General features: G+C 51.8%; 2 protein-coding genes across 3 annotated transcripts; one reads left to right on the plus strand and one right to left on the minus strand.

Moving 5' to 3' along the window:
- Positions 1 to 4,996: 4,996 nt before the first annotated feature.
- On the minus strand, positions 4,997 to 7,705 carry SPATA46 (spermatogenesis associated 46; the record flags this gene model as incomplete). 2 transcript variants are annotated; one of them, XM_079696503.1, is made up of 3 exons in its annotated part: positions 4,997 to 5,523; positions 6,173 to 6,286; positions 7,493 to 7,705. In XM_079696503.1, the coding sequence occupies 3 exons, from the start codon at positions 7,671 to 7,673 to the stop codon at positions 4,997 to 4,999; spliced, it is 822 nt and encodes a 273-aa protein (XP_079552629.1). The 2 variants fall into 2 exon arrangements, with proteins under 2 accessions (XP_079552629.1, XP_079552628.1); XM_079696502.1 differs by lacking the exon at positions 6,173 to 6,286 and having other exon boundaries at positions 7,493 to 7,595.
- Positions 7,706 to 9,794: 2,089 nt separating this feature from the next.
- On the plus strand, positions 9,795 to 14,379 carry LOC307049150 (uncharacterized protein C1orf226 homolog; the record flags this gene model as incomplete). The annotated part of the gene is made up of 3 exons (XM_079698548.1): positions 9,795 to 9,860; positions 12,751 to 13,046; positions 13,849 to 14,379. Exons 1-3 carry the CDS (start codon positions 9,803 to 9,805, stop codon positions 14,377 to 14,379), a joined length of 885 nt encoding a protein of 294 aa, XP_079554674.1. The 5' UTR covers positions 9,795 to 9,802.
- Between the last annotated feature and the right edge of the window lie 5,064 nt (positions 14,380 to 19,443).

The following is a 19,443-nucleotide window of genomic DNA, read 5'->3' on the forward strand; positions in this document are numbered from 1 at the left end:
TCAACAGTAGATTTGTGTTCTTTCCTAATGTGCATTTGGTTGGAGAGAGGTGGTCCTGTTTTTGTTATGCTTTCTAATTAATCATTGGTAGTAGGTCCAGATACACAAGGGAGGGAAGAACCATGAAATCAAAGGAGAGAGGTTAGGAATCTGGTTTGGCTGAGCCTCTCTAGCTAGCTTACAAAATCCTACCCGGGCTTCCTTGAGTGTGGGACCTCTTAGCTCATTAGAATTTGGGGTGTTCAGGGGAATGGAAGGTCTGGCTTCTCCAGGCCCACTGCCTGCAAGCAGGGGCTGAGGACAAAGCCAGAGGCCAGTGGATTAGGTGTGTGGAATGTGGTAGGAGAAGGCTTCTTTGGGTTGGGGAGAAGAGTGGGTGGGGGGGATAGTTTCTAAAAGGGTCTTGAAAACCTTGCCAAGGGAAGGAAGAAAGGAGACGGTGGACAGATTGAAGAATTGGAGAGACTAGTTCTATGTACCACTGACTTGGGACCCATTTAAGACCCTTGCCCTCGGGGTGCCCCACAGTGGTTTCCACCCACCTCGGCCCCATTCTTTCCCCAGTTCAGGCCCTCCCTGGAGCACTGGTTTGTGTGTTGGCATCCTCCTCAGTGTGACCCACACCAGTGCGCACTAGGTGTGTTGGAGGTGAAGGAGACAAAGGACAGATCTAGGGGCCTTGAAGGGTCACCAGCCACTGGGCAGGAAAGGGAATGTTGCAGACCTGATCTCCGAGCAATGTCACCCTGTCCTCCTGTCTCCTTGCTTCTTGCTCTGCTAACTCAACTCCTGCCCCCCTCTTTTTCATCCTTTTCCTCTGCCCTGTATGGAGGCCAAGTGGACACCAGGGGCGCCTCCCTTACTGTACCTGCCCCAGCCTTTCCTGGGTGCCAGCAGACTCTTGGGTACACAAGGCTCCCACAGTTGCGGAGCCAGGAAAGAACTCTGCACAGGATGGACTGTATATTGGGACTGAAAATCATATTCCTGCTTATACCAGTGCTGTCTATAAAGCCTCTTCATAGCCTCACTTCTCTCAACTCTCATTTAGGGGTTGTATTCCTTTTATTTTCTCTTTGCCTGACTGCTTTCTCCCACTTTGCCCCCTCCCGCTGAGCCCTCTACTTCCTAAAACTGTGTAGCATTAACTCTGTTGGATCAACTCTCTGGGAAAAGATTCTGTTCATGTAAGTGCACTTACTCCCTGGATGTTGTCACTAGTCTAGTGGCTTTTGCTAAATAAACCTTTCTTGTTTCTAAAAGCTTTTCCATTGTCTTTTCTTGTCTTTTCTATTCTACCTGCTCCTTCCCCCACCTGCCTCCCAACTTCCCAAGCCCGGTGGCATCAGCTCTGTGACGCACGATTCCCAAGCGTGTGTGGTGCTTAGAGAGAACTCGTGTGTTCCTTCAAGGAGCAGGGGAAGGTGGTGCCTTCAGTGGCAGTTTATTCAGACCAGCCTTGCAGGATCGGGCTGTACCAACGGTTCTTATCCAAGGGCGATTTCGCTCCCCCAAGGGATGGATGTTTTGTGACGTCCAGAGACGTTTTTGGTTGTCACAGCTCGGAAGGGGGCTATTGAACATAGTGGTTGGAAGCCAGGGATGTTGCTAAATATTCTACAGTGAACAGAACAGCCCCACCACAAAGAATTATCCAGCCCAAAATGTCAGTAATGCCTAGGCTATACCCGTTTTTTTTTTTTGGACTCTCCCAAACCCCAGGTCTTTTCAAACTCCAGACGTCACTGGACTATATGGGCGGCAGCAGCAAGTTTTGAGTGCTTGAGAAAGTACATCATAGATATTTTCAGATATAATTAAGATCATCAAGATTATAAAATTTCACTGACTCCCCGACTAAATGTCTGAAATATGTAGTTGGTAGGTTTCTGAATGGGTCCATTCCAGGAATGTCCATACTGGAGGCAAACAGACTTCTTCCCACACCTGCCTAGAAGGATTATGGTGTCGCTGGAACACAGCTCAGCAGAGGAGTCCTGACTCATTGAGATGTGGGCTTTCCTGCAGGGAGTAGAAATGAAAGGAGAGGAGGGATGCTGGCAGAGAGGGATGTTAGAGAAATATGGAGCTGCAGGATCTCGCAAAACCCACATTGTGAAAACCAGGCTCCCCTGACTGGAATGCATAGCCATTTTGAAGGCAGAGGTTTTGTTAAACCTGATACTTTGGTAGGCCAGGCCTGAAGGAAAGTTGGAGGGTCAGATCAACCACGGTCACATATCCTCTGCCTTTTTCTGGCTGAGTGAACTGAACTAAGCCTTATTTTCTTATCTGTAAAATGGAAATACAACACACCACATAAGGCTGTAATGAAGAGTAGATGAGATTGTATTTTATTTATTTATTTTTTGCGGTATGTGGGCCTCTCACTGCCGTGGCCTCTCCCGTTGTGGAGCACAGGCTCCGGACACGCAGGCCCAACGGCCATGGCTCACGGGCCCAGCCGCTCCGCGGCATGTGGGATCTTCCCGGACCGGGGCACGAACCCGTGTCCCCTGCATCGGCAGGCAGACTCCCAACCACTGCGCCACCAGGGAAGCCCGAGATTGTATTTTAGAAGCACCCAGCAGAATGCCTGGCAGTGGCCCAGGGCACAATACAGTTGACCCCCTAATTAACTGGGGGGGGGGCGTGTTTGTGCTGCTGGGTGCAGTTGTGTTCTGCGTGCATTTTCTGCTGTGTGGAAACTATTCAGAACTCTGTACTGAGAAAGCTACTGGGGTCATAATGACCCTACGTTAAATGTGAAAGGTGGAAAGTACCCTGTCCTTAGGGAGAAAATGCTAAATTCTCGCACCTGCCAGGCCATGATTAGCATGTGCTGTGGCCCTTGGGCTCGGCCCCTGGCCTTTGGATGGCTTTCTCTCTCTCTCTCTCTTTTTTTTTTTTAAGCTGTGCTCTGTGCCCGTGATGTGGATGCCCTGGAGGAGGGAGTGAGGGCTGGACAGAGGGAGAGAGACCAGATGAGGAGTGATTCCGCGCCTGGTCCTGCCACAGACCATGCTGAGACTGTGACCGGACTCCTCAAGTCCACTCCGTGCCCCCCTCCTTGTACTCCCTCAGGAGCCCTGTCAAGGGGACACACGTGCACAGCAGCGTCTGTAAGGAGAAGCCTCCGGGGGCTCCGGTGGCCTTTCCATTTAGGAAAGCAGGAGGTCAGAGTGAGGACTAAAGACTCGCCAGAGTCACTCATCTCCTTCCTCCGGGAACCGGGCCCTGGAAGCAATGGCATAATGTCAGGGCTGCCTGCGGACCACCCTGCCCCTCAGTGAGTGGGTGGGACCCTGCATGTCCTGGCTCCCAGGCCAGTTGTAGCCTGCAAATCAAGTAGACTCTGGGACTCTGACTTAGTGGGTGGAGGGTGAGGGAAAGAGTGGGGTGAGGAGTGGGGGACTGGGTGCAGGACTGGGAGTGGTCTCACAGCAAGGGACTGGTGTGTGATGGGGGTGTGAGCCAGCCTGTCTCTCACAAAAGAACCACCAATTATTATTATTATTTTTTTTTTTGCGGTACGCGGGCCTCTCACCGTTGTGGCCTCTCCTGTTGCGGAGCACAGGCTCCGCACGCGCAGGCTCAGCGGCCATGGCTCACGGGCCCAGCCGCTCCGCGGCATGTGGGATCTTCCCGGACCGGGGCACAAACCCGTGTCCCCTGCATCGGCAGGCGGACTCTCAACCACTGCACCACCAGGGAAGCCCCCACCAATGATATTTTAGCAGAACAGTGATAAGCAGAAGCAGCTCGGCCAAACTATAAAGTGGGGCTTCAGAAGACTTAACTATGTGACCACTGGAAGGGTAAGGGGAGATCCTCCACCCCAACCCATTGGCCAAGCAGTGGGGAAGCAGACACAAGGGGAGGGTTGGTGCCAGGGTCCCTGAAAGGAAATGCCCCCTTGCAGTGAAGGGCCCACTGAGTCATTAGGGAGATGAAATGAGAGGTAAATAAGGCCTAAAAATAAGACCATCAAACATAAGCTCTTTTTTCTTTAACCACATAATGGGCAAAACTGATGTCCTTGCTGCACCCTCGATGCTCATCCATTTTTCTGGGTCAGAGTTGGCTATGAGGTTTGCTCAGAAATGGAATAAGGGTCAGGGCCATCTGCTGGGACATTTCTTGGTACTAGGAAGCAGTGTTTTCACATGTTTACCGGGCTTTTTAGACATGACTTAACAGAGCCATGTAAAGATGCCCCCTGGGTCAAAAATGATCTGTTCTGCTTCAGCCAGAGATGTCCCTTCCAAATGAAGGATCATGGTACACGGGGTGGGAATGGGCCCCAGCCCTATTTGCCTCTTTTCTGCCTTATGCGTGGGGCATGTTGTCCTCCCCGTTCCACCCTTCAGAAGATCTAACACCTAAGAAGCTTTCAAACTGTGCAGAGATTCTGCTGGTTTGGAAAGGGCATTCCAAACCTGAAAAGGGCCATTCAACCCCTCTCCCTCAGTGTGAGTTCTCCCACGGTGCAGGGCAAGAACCAATCACAGAGGGACCAACAGGAAGGCCGGGGTCTTAGAGCAGTGGTTCTCATACTTGAGCTGCATCTGAATCACCTAGAGGACAATTAGAGCATAGATTGAGGGGCCCACCCCCCAGAGTTTCTGATTCAGTAGGTCTGAGAATTTCATTTCTAACAAATTCCCCGGGGATGCTCACACTGCTGGTCTGAGCACCTCACTTTGAAAACCACCATTTTAGAAGATAGTCTCAAACTTTGGGTATTGTCTTTCAAAAAAAAAAAAAAAGAGGCAGGGAGATGGGCCTGGTGTTGCTAGGCAACTGGTAGCAGAAGGGGAATGGGATGGGGACCAAGGACTGAGAAGGACAGGTGGTACAGGGTGACCTCAGACTTGACAGAAGGCTGTCACTAACTTTGGTTTATTGGCCTCTCTGTAGAGACATAAATAGGCATCATCCCCTGTTCACCTGAAGCGTTGTCTGCTAACAAGACAGGTGTCGCCACCCAGCAGGCCTACTTGAAGGCCTGGCAGCTGCCTGAGGAAAGCCTGTCTCCCGGCCGGGCCTTCTGCTCCTTGCCCCAGAGGGTTTTGAGCTTGCGATAGTACACCTTGCAGCTAAAGCCCTCCTTGAAGCCCCACTTGATGTGGCTCTTGAGGGAGTGCATCGTCGGGTACATACGGCAGCAGGCCACACACTTGTAGCCGTTCTGCTGGGCCGGGTGCCCCTTGGAGGCCATTAGGATGTCCTGGGATGTGATGTGGTCTATGGAATCCAGGCTGTGCCTGGATTTCTTGGTGGCCTCTCGGGGGCAGGTGTTCTCTGGGGAGGAAGAGGACGAGCAGATGCTCTCAGCCGTGTCCTCTGGGAGGCAGTTGTCCCTCCTGCCCTCGTCCCACTGCACCTCTGGGAAGCTGTAGGTCTCCAGGTGGCTCTCTCTGCCCTTGCGTACAAAGTAGCTGTAAGGGGAGAACCAGGGCCGGTAGATGGTGCAATTCCACCTCAGCTGCTCTCTGTTTGGGGGGTCCCCCAAGATGCAGTCTGCAAAGGAAAGGGCTGGGTCTGAGCCTCGAGCCAGGCAGGGAGCAGTGAGGCCTGGGTTGGCTGGAGGCCGGGCGGAGAAGCAGAAGGGCAAGAAGGCAGGTGGTCAGGCAGGACCTCGGGTTACCTCTGCCCCTCCTTGAGTGCAGTTCTGAGAGCAGGCAGAGGATGGGGTGGGGAGAGCAGTCTAAGGCCTGCCTTCCTGCTGTCCAGAGAAAAGCAGTTTGATCTCTGGGTAGAGACTCCCCTTGCAATGACTAACTAAGCCTTGGCATTTGTCAGGTGCATCCCTCCCTGCAGACACCTTTCCTCTGCCTCCTCTGAGGAGAGACACAGGTGGCTCAGCAGAAAGCCAGACCTCTGGCCTCCTAGAGCCCCCCTTTCTACCACCACTGGTTGTGGCCGTTTCTCCAGCCTCACTGTCTGCCTGCAACAGCCCAGTCAGGCAGAAAGTGCTGTTCTCCATCAGCCTGAGAGACAGGAGAGGAGAAGACCTGCAGGTCTCTGCTAGAGGAAGCATCGGACAGGAGACTGCAGGGGGGAAAGGCAGCACGTGGCAATCCCACACACAGGCACCCTACCCTTAGGGGAGCAGCCCCTGTTCCCCCAGCTTCTCACATGTGCCCGCCTGAGTCAGAGAAGGCCTCACCTGGTGAGAGCACTGTGTTGTGCACCCCATGCCGGAGAGCTCTGCTTTGGTACTGGGGTAGCAGGGCCTGAGCTGGGCTGGATGCCTCAGTGGGAAACACCATCTTTGCAATGCCTGGGTTACAGAGGAAACACTCTGGTGAGCTGAGCAAGGTTGGGCGTCCTCTTGTTGGGACCCCTCCCCCCGAGACATACCTAGAGGTTCAACCTTGGTGCTTTAAGGCACTACAAAACTGAAGCAAAACAATGACCTTTGTGGCATGCACATAGGCAGAGCTATTCTGGATGACCTCCTGGGGAATTCCAAATGGGGTGCTGGTTTCATTGAGACCCTGGAAAGGTCCTCTCCAAAGAAGAATATAAGATGTGGACCAGATGACAGGTTTCTGCCTGGCGTGCGTGTATGCGTGCGTGTGTGTGTGTGTGTGTGTGTTTGTGTGTGTGTTCACTCTGCATTGCAGCCTTTGGGTCCCTGGAGGGCCCAGAGGAGGGAGTCTGGTCGCGGACCGCGTAGCTATGTTACAAGATCCCTTTGAGGACGGGAAGCTCATTTCTCCAATTAAAACGCCTCCCACCCACAGCCAGAGGGTGTTCAGGTGGACCCCAGCTGCCTGATGGTTGCTAATGCCTGGATTAAGAAACTGGCTTGCCTCAAATCGCAGAGCAGTAGCTGTGCTCAGTTTGGGAAACAGATGGATACAGATGTCCTGTGTATAGGCAAATGGATGCTTAGGAGAACCACTTCACAGAACAGCACTTCTCAAACTTTAATGTGCATGGGAATCACCTGGAGATCTTGTTAAAAATGCAGATTCTGATTCAGTGGGTCTGAGGTAGGGCCTGAGATTCTGCCTTTTTCTAACAAGCTCCCAGGTGATGCTGATGTTGCACGTCCATGGACCATGCTTTGAATAGCAAGTCCTCAGAACATTCAATTTTATTCCATGATAGGCTCATCAGTTACCCCCCCTTAGGTTCCTTCTGATGGATTGATAAGTCTAGATCTTCTCCAGCTTGTCAAAACAGGGCTGAAACTAGTACATCCTCCTTACTTAGACAAACTGTCACTTTGAAAGTTCATGGAGATTCAGAGGGGGAAAAAAGCCTGATAACAAATGTTTCCCCCATCCTTCCCTTGCAAGAAATGAATAAATAGCAGGAACTACTTACCATGTATGCAGCATTTTGAAAAATTATTTTCTCCCCATGTGTAATTTGACTTTCTCACTAAATCGTGGTCCTGTAACATGATCTGGTAGAGTACTCAATTACAAGCTTCAGAAAACCAGATTTTTGTGGCCCTAGTGGCACGAGAGTTTACCTGGCAAGCTGGTAGCACGTGAGGACGTGATATCAGGAAAAGTGCCCAGAGCAGAGGAAGAGATTCGAGGTCCAGAAATGCTGATGAGTGAGAAGTTCTCCATATTCTGACTACTGAAGTGTGTGGAGGTCACACACACCTGCTCCCAAGAGGCTGCTTGAGTTGTCCAGACAATAAACATTCTGATGTCAGTGACATCACAATAAGGCCACATGATTCTACTCGCCAGCGAGGTTATTCCTCTCAAAGATGGATGGGGTCTGTAGCAAGCAAGTTAAAAAAATTTTAAAGATTTTTTTCACTTGTCATTCTTCCATGGCCTGTCTTGACTGGGGATACCCAGAGAGAGGGAGGAATGTAGTAGAGACCTGATAGCAATGTTGTCTATTCGCCCCTTCTGTTCTTTTTTTTTTTTTTTTTTTTACATCTTTATTGGAGTATAATTGTTTTACAATGGTGTGTTAGTTTCTGCTTTATAACCAAGTGAATCAGTTATACATATACATATGTTCCCATATCTCTTCCCTCTTGCCTCTCCCTCCCTCCCACCTTCCCTATCCCACCCCTCTAGGTGGTCACAAAGCACCGAGCTGATCTCCCTGTGAGTGGCATGGACATTTATGAACCCCCTCTGTTCTTTAGTCTCCCTTTTCCATGTCATTGCTGTCACACACACCCCCAGCTCTGGGATCCGCTGTCCTCTCTTAATGACCTCTTTGCTTTTTTCATCTGCCTAACCTCTGTCACCAGATGTTTTTGTTGTTTTACCTTAGTTTCTGTTTTTTTGGTTTGGGGTATATTTTTTACATTTTTCTTTGGAAATAATTTCAAACTTATAAAAAGCTGCAAAAATAAAATTTGTACAGAGAACATCCATGTACCCTGTATCTAGATTTTCCTATTGTTAACATTTTACTCCATTTGCCTTATCAATTCCCTCCCTCCCTCTCTGCCTCTGGGTGTATACATTTTTTTTTCTGAGATATTTGAAGGTAAATTACAAACATAATGTCCCTTTGTGCCTAAATACTTCAATATGTACGTCCTAAGAATAGGGACCAAATACTGTTTTAAATGGTTGGTGCTGTCTGTTTTTAGCAAATGCCTAAAACATAAATGGGTGGCTTACTCAACACCATTTTGCTCATTAAAGCAATTTAGTAGTAAGGCTATATACTCAGAGTGACAAGGTAGCCTCTTCTCTTTGCTTCACTTTTGTCACGTAACAACCTGGCCAGCCTGCTAGAGGGTTGAGAGATGAGCTTGAAGGTGCCCCATTCTAGATCATCATGATTAGATGCATACAGGGCTTTAGATCTAAAGGTGGGTATGTTTGTGCTGGGCGGGAAAGGTCTGGCCCAGCCCGTAATCAGCAGTGGGCTCCCCTCGTAGTGTGTGAAGCAAGTGTGAGTTCACATGTGCATATGAGATTCCAGAGTTGTCTTCCTGTCCGTGTTTATTCACAGTACTTAAACATTTGCAAGACCGTGTGGAGAATGAGATCTCATGTACCTCCTTCATAGCCTGGTTTGGAACGTTAGAACGTGTTAGGATGTGAATTGACACCACGTACCTTGGCAACTTTGAGAGTATTGGCAGTTTCACTTGGCTGTCATGGTGTAGAGAAAGATCATGGGTCTGGGAGTCAGCCTATGTGAGTTCTAACCCCTGCTCTGCCGTTACCTCCCTGTGCAGTATTAGGCAGACCTCTCTGCCACCTGCTTTTCCCATGTTGTTAATTTAGATGGTTGGAGTGGATGAATGAACATCTTTCTGGTCTAAAATCTAGGGATTCACATGTTGGAGGCCCCATTCCATTCCTCCCACTGCCAGCTAGGAACTTCAGATATACTTAATGTAAAGGGGCCTCAAAATATTGGGGGAGGGCTTCCCTGGCGGCGCAGTGGTTGAGAGTCCGCCTGCCGATACAGGGGACACGGGTTTGTGTCCCGGTCCGGGAAGAACCCACATGCCGCGGAGCGGCTGGGCCCGTGAGCCATGGCCGCTGAGCCTGCGCGTGCGGAGCCTGTGCTCCACAACGGGAGAGGCCACAACAGTGAGAGGCCCACATACCACAAAAAAAAAAAATATTGGGGGAAATACAGGAGGCTGCATCAGCGCCTGTTTGTAGAATTTTTAAAGTACGGCTCTGTTTTGGTTTATTAAAAAGCATATGGGAACCTGGTCATCCAGGTCTGTTACACTCCTCATAGCAGGACCCCTGTCTTGCATGCTATATCCTCTTGGTGTGCTGTTGCTGGTGACCCAGACGGGAGGTAACACTCCCATAGTGGTCGGTCACTACATAAAATGTGTCTCTCTCTCTCGTTTGTTTCCTGCCTGCTTTCCGAGCCCCTTTCTCGGACAGGTAAGATACTGTCTTTCTTTTGGATGACTTTGGCCCCAGATGCTCCCCTCTGCTTGGCTATGTGCATGCTGGGGGGTGCTGTTAGGAGGGCCACCTGGTTGGGATCCAGTCACCTTTCTTTCTGCCATCACCATTATTTTCTGAACCACCAAGCCTCCCGTCCTGACAGTGTGTGGGGTCCTTAGTGCCTTCAGCAGGAAAGGGGCTCGCTGCACATCCCTCAGAGGTGAAGATGAAGGGAGCCCCAGCCAGAGTCCTGCTTTGGAGAGAAGGACAGTTTTTCCCGGCCTGACCTCAAGAGCGCCTGTGGACCGCTCCCGGAGGAGGGGGTTTTCAGTGTCTTTTGTAAATGGAAGAAGGCTTGGGGAACAGCTTCTCTACGATGTTAGCCCATAATGCAGTCAGTTTTAAGTATTCATATCAAAAGATAATTCAATTAATTTATTAAATGCCTACTGTTGTGCAAGGCCCTATGCTGAGCATTATAGACAAAAAATGTCACTTAAGATGCTTCTTCCCATCAAGGGACTTATTTTATTATTAAAGACAAGATGTATTTACCACAAGACTTAAGAGAATTATGAAGAGAGTATATGATGAGCTATCTTTAAATTCCTTAAGAATTCAGTGTATACATCCTGAAGGGTAGAGAAACAAGAAGTACAGGAAATCTAAAATGGTGCTTAATCCAAAAGTTATTTATGTTTCTTAGAATGTGTTTCTTCAATAATTATAATCAAAGGGGCTCACAATTTACAAGTCACTTTGCCAGGTGTTTTTGGTGCTTACACTTTTAGAAATGAATGTGTCTGCTCTGAAAATTCACATTAAACCAGTAAGGAAGCAGCCACAGAACTATGTGAGCCCGAAAGTGGTGGGGATTGGCCTTCTTCCCTGGCATATATCTCTTGAACACTTGCTCTAGTTTTATGGTGGCCCCAATACTTTCTGGTTTGGGGGGAAGTCATTAAATGCTTTAGTTTCCAAAGCCTTCTCTGCTAGTTTGCAGAGTTCACGATTAAAGAAAAATTAGAAGGATATGGGACATGATAGGTAAATTATGCAAAAGTGGATGACATGGCAAGATTTATACTCTCAGGAGAAGACTCAAGAGTTGATACCCCTGTTGTGGGATGGGCCGGGATCTCCTGCTAGTGTGGTGGGTCTACATCTGGAACCCAGCCAGCCTGAACCAGTCAACTCTGTGCCCCGTGTCCCAGGGATGCTCTAATTGAGCTCCCGGCATGTCCCCTGCAGTGGTGCTTTTCTCACACGTGGGTTAGGGGCAGTTACAGAGGTGAAGACTGTGGGGTTCATCACAGGGGGAGATCTCCACTCCTCCCACAGCATCCTCCTGCTGCCCGAAGACCCTTAGCATATGGCTTATTGAGGTAGTTGGCTCAGAAGGGATGTCTCTGCATAAAACCACAATAAACAGAAATGCTCCCCAGTGCCCAGGACTCAGCAGTGCAGGGAAGAGAACTGCTTTATGCAAAAGTTCAACGGAAAAAAACGTATACCCTAACCTCTGTTACTCTTAGGAAGGCTCGGCAAGAGTAGGCACTTAGCAGAGGTCTTGACAAGGAGCGGGGCCTATGACCAAATCACTCTCCTCCTCTGAGACTGACAAAATATCTGGAGTAGGTGGTAAGGACAGCAACCTCAAGCCTGCTTCCAAGGCCCCAGAGTGGGTCTGGCTGCACTGAGGCCTGAGCTGGATTTCCTAGTGGGGAGAGGCTGCCTCTGTGCAAGTGTGTGGACAGTGTGGCTTAGAGCCCTGAGCTCTAGCCATTCCAATTACAGACCTCGGAGCTACTGTGGTCTTGGTCTCCACGATTCTCTATCTGAAAATGGGCTTGGCATTTCAGGATATTTATTGAGCACCTACTGTGTGCCACACCCAGGCTAGCTGTTAAAGACACAAAGATGAGTGAGACATGGCTTCTGCCCTGCAAGTGTTTACAACCCAGTGGGTCTCCTCCCAGCCTTTTGAGTTAATCTTTCCAGCCGAACAGAGATCCCTGAGAGGCAGACTGTGCACGAGGCATATTTAGGCAGTTATTCCATGCAAGGCAGGAAAAGTAGTGGCAAGAGCCCTGAGCTTTAGGTGAGAAAACGTGGGTTCTAGTTCCCACCGTGCCAGTAATTGGGCTGTGACCTCGGGCCCAGCAGTTCATTACTCTGAGCCCCGTCTTCTTCCTCTATAAAGAGAAATCTTACCATGCCCCACCTTACTAGCTTGTGAGGATTAAGTGAACTGGCGTTTGTCAGCTTCCTCCTGCTTCCTTGGCACCAAGTGCTTGTCCATTTGGCGTGAACTGGTTCTGAACCACCACTTAGCATCTCTCTGCATGCAGCTGTCCCATTCTCCCAAGTTCCACCCCCAAGAGAAGTGAGCATTTTTCGTGGAGAAAACGTGCTACACATGTGGCTTTTTAGCAGGGAGCTTCCATACTTGCCATCCCTCCACCAGCTTCTACCCCAGCGCCTGAGTCAGAGAGCTCCACATGTGCTCATGGCAGTGTAAAAATGTCACATCTCATTGCTTCATCCTTGTTTGTCTTTACTTCAAAGGGCCTGGTGACCCCAAGGTAAGGGGTGAAGCCGTGTGTCAAGGAGGCATGTTTAAAGGGATAAGTTAGCTTTTCTGTGGCTAGAGTTCATCACTGATTAACCTGGGTGAGGCAGAACTAGAATTTCTGGTCCCACGTCCCATGAAAACAACTGGCTCGGAAGGTTCAAGAGTGTCTTTGCTGCCTCTCTCTTGACTATTTCCAAAGCCTCATGAACTTACAAGTTGTGGGTATGGTATAAGGAGAAGCTCAAAAGTGATGGGGTCGAAGGCCCTCCTCCCCTCACCGGCTCTCTGTCTTTCCCTCTTTGTTTGTAGTCGACCACGGCATGTTTGAGAACTTGAACACAGCCCTCACTCCAAAGCTCCCGTCAAGCCGCTCCTTCCCCCACGTGTCCAGGCCTGCGGCCCCCAGCTCTGCCGCCCTGGGGTCTGTGGAGCCTGGAGGGCCTGGACTCTGGGTGGGCAGCAGCCAGCACCTCAAGAACCTGGGCAAAGCCATGGGGGCCAAAGTTAACGACTTCCTGCGGAGAAAAGAGCCCTCGAGCCTGGGCAGCGTGGGCACGATGGAGGTCAACAAGACTGCAGGGGCCCAGCTGGCCGGCGGGGCTGACGTGGATGATGGAAGGTGAGTGCACCTCTCCCTCCCGCCCTGACATCCTTACGGATCTGGACCCACTGGAAGAGGCCTGCGGCAAACTGTAGTGTCTAGAGGGGAGAATGGCCTTGGGGTAGGGACGGAGGCTGTCACGTAAAGAACAGCTGAAGGATCGGGCCATGTTTGTGGGAGCCGGCTTCAACTCTCCCACCATGGCTGAAGTTTACGGCGTGCCCATCACGTCCTAGCACTGTGCTATGCTTCAGCTGCATTATTTTACCTAACCCTGAAACAGCCCTCTGAGATGAATGATATTATTTCCATTTTGCAGGTAAAGCAGGTTCAGAGAGGTAACGTGAGGAGGTTAAGGTTACAAAGTTAGTAATTGGCAGAGCTGGATTCAAACCCAGGTGTTGCCAGAAGCTCCCCGGGGGGATTCTGACACCCGGCCACACCTGAGAAGTGCTGCCCTGACTGTTGGTAGTGGAGAAGCCGGCGTCTGGCGGAACCCACTGGTCAGGGGAGAGAGGAGCCTGCTTTGGCAGCCCTCCCATGTCCAGCCTCGTTTTGACACCTACACGCCCCAAGTGGTGATGCGCTTTTCAGGGCTATTGTATAGGTTCTGACGTGATGCGGTTCACCGGTGGTCCCAGTGTTAACACTCTGTGCTGTTGTGAACACCGAGTGAGGATGTGACAGGCCCAAAGCCATCTGTGCTCAAACTGCCGAGACCCGCACGCTAAACCAAGAACGAGAACCCAGAGCGAAAAGCACCTCCCGGGTGGGTGAGTGGGAAGTGCAGCATGGTGTCTCGCCAGCCTTATGTCAACTCGTGTCACCAACCTTATAGGTCAGCCCTGCAAGAAGCATTCCCTCGGCTGGATCCCCCGCCTCCTACCACCAGGAAGCGGACCCCTCGGGCCCTGAAGACCACCCAGGACATGCTGATCTCATCGCAGCCAGTCCTAAGCGGTCTGGAGTATGGGACAGAGCTGTCACCTGGGCAGCCCCAGGACTCCCCTCCCACTGCCAAGCCCAGCCCAGCAGATGCTTCACAGCCAGAGGCCATCATGGAAATGGTGGACAGGGGCGAGGCTCTGCCCAATGGAGAGGTTTCCCTGTCGGTACCTGACCTAATCCACAAGGACAACCAGGACGAACCGAAGCTAAAGGTGACTGAGTGCCGAAGGGCCTCCTCCCCTGGCCTCATCGAGAGAAATGGCCTCAGACTCAGCCTGAGCCCCATCAGCCTGGCTGAGTCTCTGGAGGACAGCAGCCCGCCTCCTCGGGCTCGGACCTCCAGCCTTGACATTGAGGGCCCTCACCCAGACCTGCTGTCCTTTGAGTAGAGCTGCTTCTGCTCCTGCTGAGACCCCCTCCCCTCTGCTCGCTTCTCCACCGTGCACCCTGGCCCTGGCCCCAGCTCCACCCTGCTGTTTGTCCTGCTTGCACAAGGCTCAGCAGAGCTAATTCTTCCACATGGGCTGCTGCGGGGCCACAAGTCCATGCGTAGTCCTAGTTCAAGAGTCCGTCCGTGGAATGGCAAAAGGACTCGGGTGCCATCCCAGCTCCTCGGTGTGCTGGCTGCAGCCCTTGGACACTAGGGCGCCTCTGCTCCGAGCTGCCCTGGCTTCCCACTGACCTGCAAGGCCAGCAGCCCAGGATGAAGGGTGTTCTCTCTGCCTGGCTCCCACATGCTGCCTGCTCTTCTTCCTCCCATGCACTCCTGGTTCCCCTTTTCTCCTCCCTGGGGGCCAGAGGCCTCCTGCCTCCGGGGGAATCAGGCTAAATGAGGGATGACGGGTTTGGCTCGATGATGGGCCCAGGCCCAGAAAGCCGCACACCCTGAGCACAGCCCAGCCACAGCTCCTCCTGGCCCCAAGACAGCATAGGCCTCGGGTTGTTACCTCGCCTCTGCCCGTGTGGATGCAAGCCGGGGGGCAATGCTTACTGGACCTGAGACCTCGGGCAGCCTTGTCGACACCCCGGGTTCACAGGGTGTGTCTCTTCTAGCCTGAGGCAGGGCACGGAGCCAGCCACCGAGAGCGCCTGCCCAGCATGGGAGTGTGGAGAGGCACTGGGCAAGATGATGCAGCCAGCTACGCTCGGGCTCCCTGCACAGAAGAAGAGACCCGGGCTTCCCTTGCTGTGCGTGAAGACAGGGCTAGGCAGGCCCTGGCAGAAGCAGCAGAGCAAGTTCTGATTTTGTTTGGTGGGGAGGGCCCAGGAACCTGGAGTCCAGGGAGCTGGTCCCGAGAGAACCCAGAGCAGTAGTGGGGAAGGCAGTGAAAACGGGATGGGGAAAGAGTAGTCGTAAGGGCTCAGAGCAGCTTTTTGGGGTTTCCACAGCGTGATGTGATGTAGTTCTAGGGTCTAGGCATGGTAAGTGCAGGAAGCAAGGTGAGGAGTGTGAGAGGTTGGAATGTGGTAGGAACCGTGGAGCAGGCCACGCTTAAGTAGGAGGCGCTCCGCTCTTGTACAGAAGGTGCTGTCTACCTGCCTGCCTCTGGGGTCTCTGTGAAGGACTGACAGTTCACACAGCCCCACTGGTTCTGCCCTCCTGGGTTAACCCACGTCTGTGTTCCTGTCTCCCACCAGGGGTCCTGTCATGCTGTTTTCCTGTGGCCAAGAGACCCTGTCGGGGGGTGATCCCAACCCTGGGGGCCTTTGCAGCAAGAAGAGAACATGCCTTTTTTTGAGCAAGGTGGCTGGGTCCCCGGGAGAAGGCTGGGAGTGGCACATCTGGCCAGAGTGGGCTGTTCAGTTCTCCTTCTGTGACTCCTGCCGCCTCCCCTTTCCTATTCTTTGTTCGGCTTCCCACTCTGGGTGCCCCAGAGCTCACTGCCCACTTCATCTCATCACCCAGTTCCTGCTCCCCAGGAACCACCTCTGCCTTATAAAATGTCCAAGCTAACTCCTGCAGACCCGGGAGCCTCAGGGGACCACCGGGATGCAGGTGCCCTTCCCGCCTCCTTGCTTCTGCAGCTGGGGGCCTTGCCACGGCTCTCCCGCCGCCTTTTCTCCTACCCTGCGTTCTCAGAGTGAAGCTTTGTCTCATCTTCCTCAGGAGGGTCCAGGCACGCCAGGCACCTTGCAGGCCGTGGTGAGGTGAGGAAGGCTGTTATTGAATTGAGTCGATCCGAACTTACTCCAGGAATATCACAAAGATGTTGATATCTGACCCTGATGCTCAGAAGTTCTCAGGACTAGCATTTGGGGGCCTGTGAGTTTTCCCAGAATGGCTTGGGGTTCTGCACAAAACACAGAGCTGGGGGCAGAGAACTAAACCCACGTGCTGGCAGCTAGCCCACTCGCATCTGCGCTTCCATCCCAGAAGCTCTGTTTGCTTCTCTGACAGGAAACTTACCAGGTTCCTGCACTCTGGGGCTGCTCCTCTCCCAGAGACCAGGGTGGCTCTGGCTGGGTGATATTGTAGCCATAGGTGCAGAGGTGGCAGGCCTGGGCTGCCTTAAGCACCCTGCTCTCCGCTCCATACCCAGCCGCTGCTGAGGTCCTGACCCTCAGACCCAGGGTTAGCCCAGGGATCCTATCAGGCTGTCCCAGGACCATGGCCAGGGTGATCCCAGTGTTCCTCGGACTCGTGTCTAGTACCAAATAAGGGGCTGTGGGACCCTGCTTCAACGTCTGGGTGGCCCCTCTGTGATCTCCATCTCAGCCATCCTTCTACAGGAGGGGTGATGCTGCTACCGGGGTGGAGGAGCTCTCTGAGGCTAAAATCAGGTCCTAGATGTGACAGAGAGTGCCTGGTGCTAGGGCTAAGTGTTGCCCAGAGGCCACTAGGAACAGCGACTTCTATCCTGCTGAGGGCCCCGGCTCAGACCAGCTCTCTATGCAAAGCCCCACTTGACTTCCCGTGTCCATGTCAACAACCTGACCTGCCCATGACTGCAGCATGGCAGTCACCCCCCTGACACACCCCTCATGGTGAATGCAACTTCTCTGGAAGCTTGACCCTCGGGTGGCCCAGTCTGCTCAAGGACAGGGTACTGAGGAGAAATGAAGGGCCTGTCTTCTGTGTCCACAGAAGGAAGCTGGGGCCACAGAGTTTTTTCTCTCCCTGTTACCCACTGTCCTGTATCCCCATATTCAGCGATAATTTTACCCTGATAGATGCAAGGTGAGCTTCCAGAACTTGGCAGGAAGGTGGCATATTCCCCTGCATGGAGAGAAATGTATCTGTGTTAACGAATGTGGGTGATATGAAGACATTCATGTAGTCCATCAGCTTCTAAAGAGCAAAGAGGTTGGCCCCAGTTTGGGGAAAGAAGAATATTACAGAGCTATTCCAAGTGTTTTCTAGAGATTTTATATTTATATTTTTAGTAATCTTCTGGTAGAAGGAAACTACACAATAAAATGATTTGGTTTGGTTTTGCTGGTTTGGTTTTTTCCTCCTGACTGATGCAGAGTGGTTGGTTTTTCTGAAGGCTGCCTTATTGAGCGGAGAGCATTGGCCTTGTGCTTTGTGAGCCTGGAAGAGTGAGACATGAGGATGATGGGTACTGCTGACAGATCTTCAGCACGAGACCTTGGGAGGAAATGATCTCTCGGGATGTGCCCTCGTATGTTCCTCTAACTGGCTGGCTGCTGTGGAAGTGTCCCTCTTCCAACCAGACCTATATCTGGTTCAGGGCATCAACATCACGTGCAAAGGTGCAACCTTCCCCCTCAGAAGGAAGCAGGGAGGAAATGCGAGTGACCACCAGAGCGTCCACCTGGGGTCCATAGCCCTCTCCCATCAAGGAGGGGACAGAGCTGGGTGTGCACACAGACACCCTTCAGAGAGGGACCAGAGCTGCCATCAGATTCGGAGTCATTAGTAATGTTGGTACAACACCCAAAGCTGCTGATGTAGGCACTTACCCCAGACTGGGGCAACCCAGATGCTCCTTATTGAGACAGCATAGCTTGGAGCAGTGCTGGCCTGAAGCCCCTTTAACCTCCTTGCTGCCCCTGGCTGGTGTCAGACCAGGAGACACAGAGGACTCCCAGCTGAGAGTTGGCCAGAACTTTAACCTCCTTAAAAGGGACGAAGTGAAGAAGAGACAGGAAGGGGAAGGAAAAGAAGCCATACACATTTCTAAAGGGGGAGGGTGGGACCTTTCTGCCCAGCCCTGTCATTCGCCCCCATGATGTGCCAGGGGTCCCTCCCTGGGTGCACATCAGAAACGTCTCAGGCATGAGGCTGTCTCCAGCCTTTTCTGCATTGAATTCCACTCCTGCACTTCCTTTCTCAGAGGACGAGCAAGAAGACCACGGGCACTCACATTGCTCGCTCGCTCTGGAGTGGGGTGCAGCGTATTGTTCTGGGAAGGCAGGAGTAACACAAAACCCCATCCAGCGTATTCCATGCATGGGAAAAGGCATTGAAAGTACTTACAATCGCAACGTCTTCCTTTAAGCGTAAGTCCAGTGACTATTTGGGCGACTTCTCCCGTTGGATGGCTTCAGGATCAACTTCTGCAGTCATTCAGGTGTGAAATGTGCCTTTCATATGCTTTTCTTTCCCACTATTATGCAAAGGAGTTATTTTTGGCTGAGATCAAATATGAAAAACTATAATGTAAAAACTAAAAACTTTTGAGGAAATTTTTAAGTGTGAAAAAGGATGTGAATATGTCACAATTTTTAATGCTGTGCTCTGAGCCTTTGGTCTAGAAGCTGGGATACAAAGATGCATGTATTCAGACAACATATCCAAGCCTTTCTGTGAGCTGAGTGCTGTCTGGGGCACAGTGGTAACACTGGTGAAGAGACACCTGGGTCTGTCTCTCACTATGCCCACGATGGGTGAGGACACCACGGAACCTGCCTGCCTGTTAAGCAATGAAGTACCAAATGGGAGGGGGGCAAGTAATTTCAACGAAATGTTTTTCCTCTGAGCTTAATCTGCCTATAGTGGTTGCTGAAGGAAACGAACAAATCAGAGGTCATCAGGAAGCCCACTTCATTCCTAAAGTCTGTGCCTGTGCTGGTGAGGAACCCCAGCTGGGATTCAGAATTTATGGAATTAGCTAGTCTGGGACTGCACCTCAGATACTGCTCCAAGCTCAGAGAATTCCTTCCTGGTCTGTTTGCTCTCGGACATCTTCCGAATGCCTTTGAAGTCTGTGAATCCTGGGAGTATTCTAGAACTGTCTGTGCTTCAACTCCCTGTCCCTTCTCTACCCACATCTCCACCACCGCGGGGCTCCCCCGATCAGCCTGCCAGCTGCTGGTTACGCCTCCTTGCCTTTGAGACTTTGGCCCTCAGGGTCCCCTGGGCTTCACTCAGCATCGCCCCTGCCAGCCAACCGCTGGGTTTGAGGTGCCCGATCTGGAGCCCCCACTGTGGCTCCCCGCTGAGTGGGAACAAGTAATTAAGTCCACACAAAGAAATGCAGCCCTCCTAG

The sequence above is a fragment of the Hyperoodon ampullatus genome (genome assembly GCF_949752795.1).
Source record: "Hyperoodon ampullatus genome assembly, chromosome: 2".
Classification (NCBI taxonomy): domain Eukaryota; kingdom Metazoa; phylum Chordata; class Mammalia; order Artiodactyla; family Ziphiidae; genus Hyperoodon; species Hyperoodon ampullatus.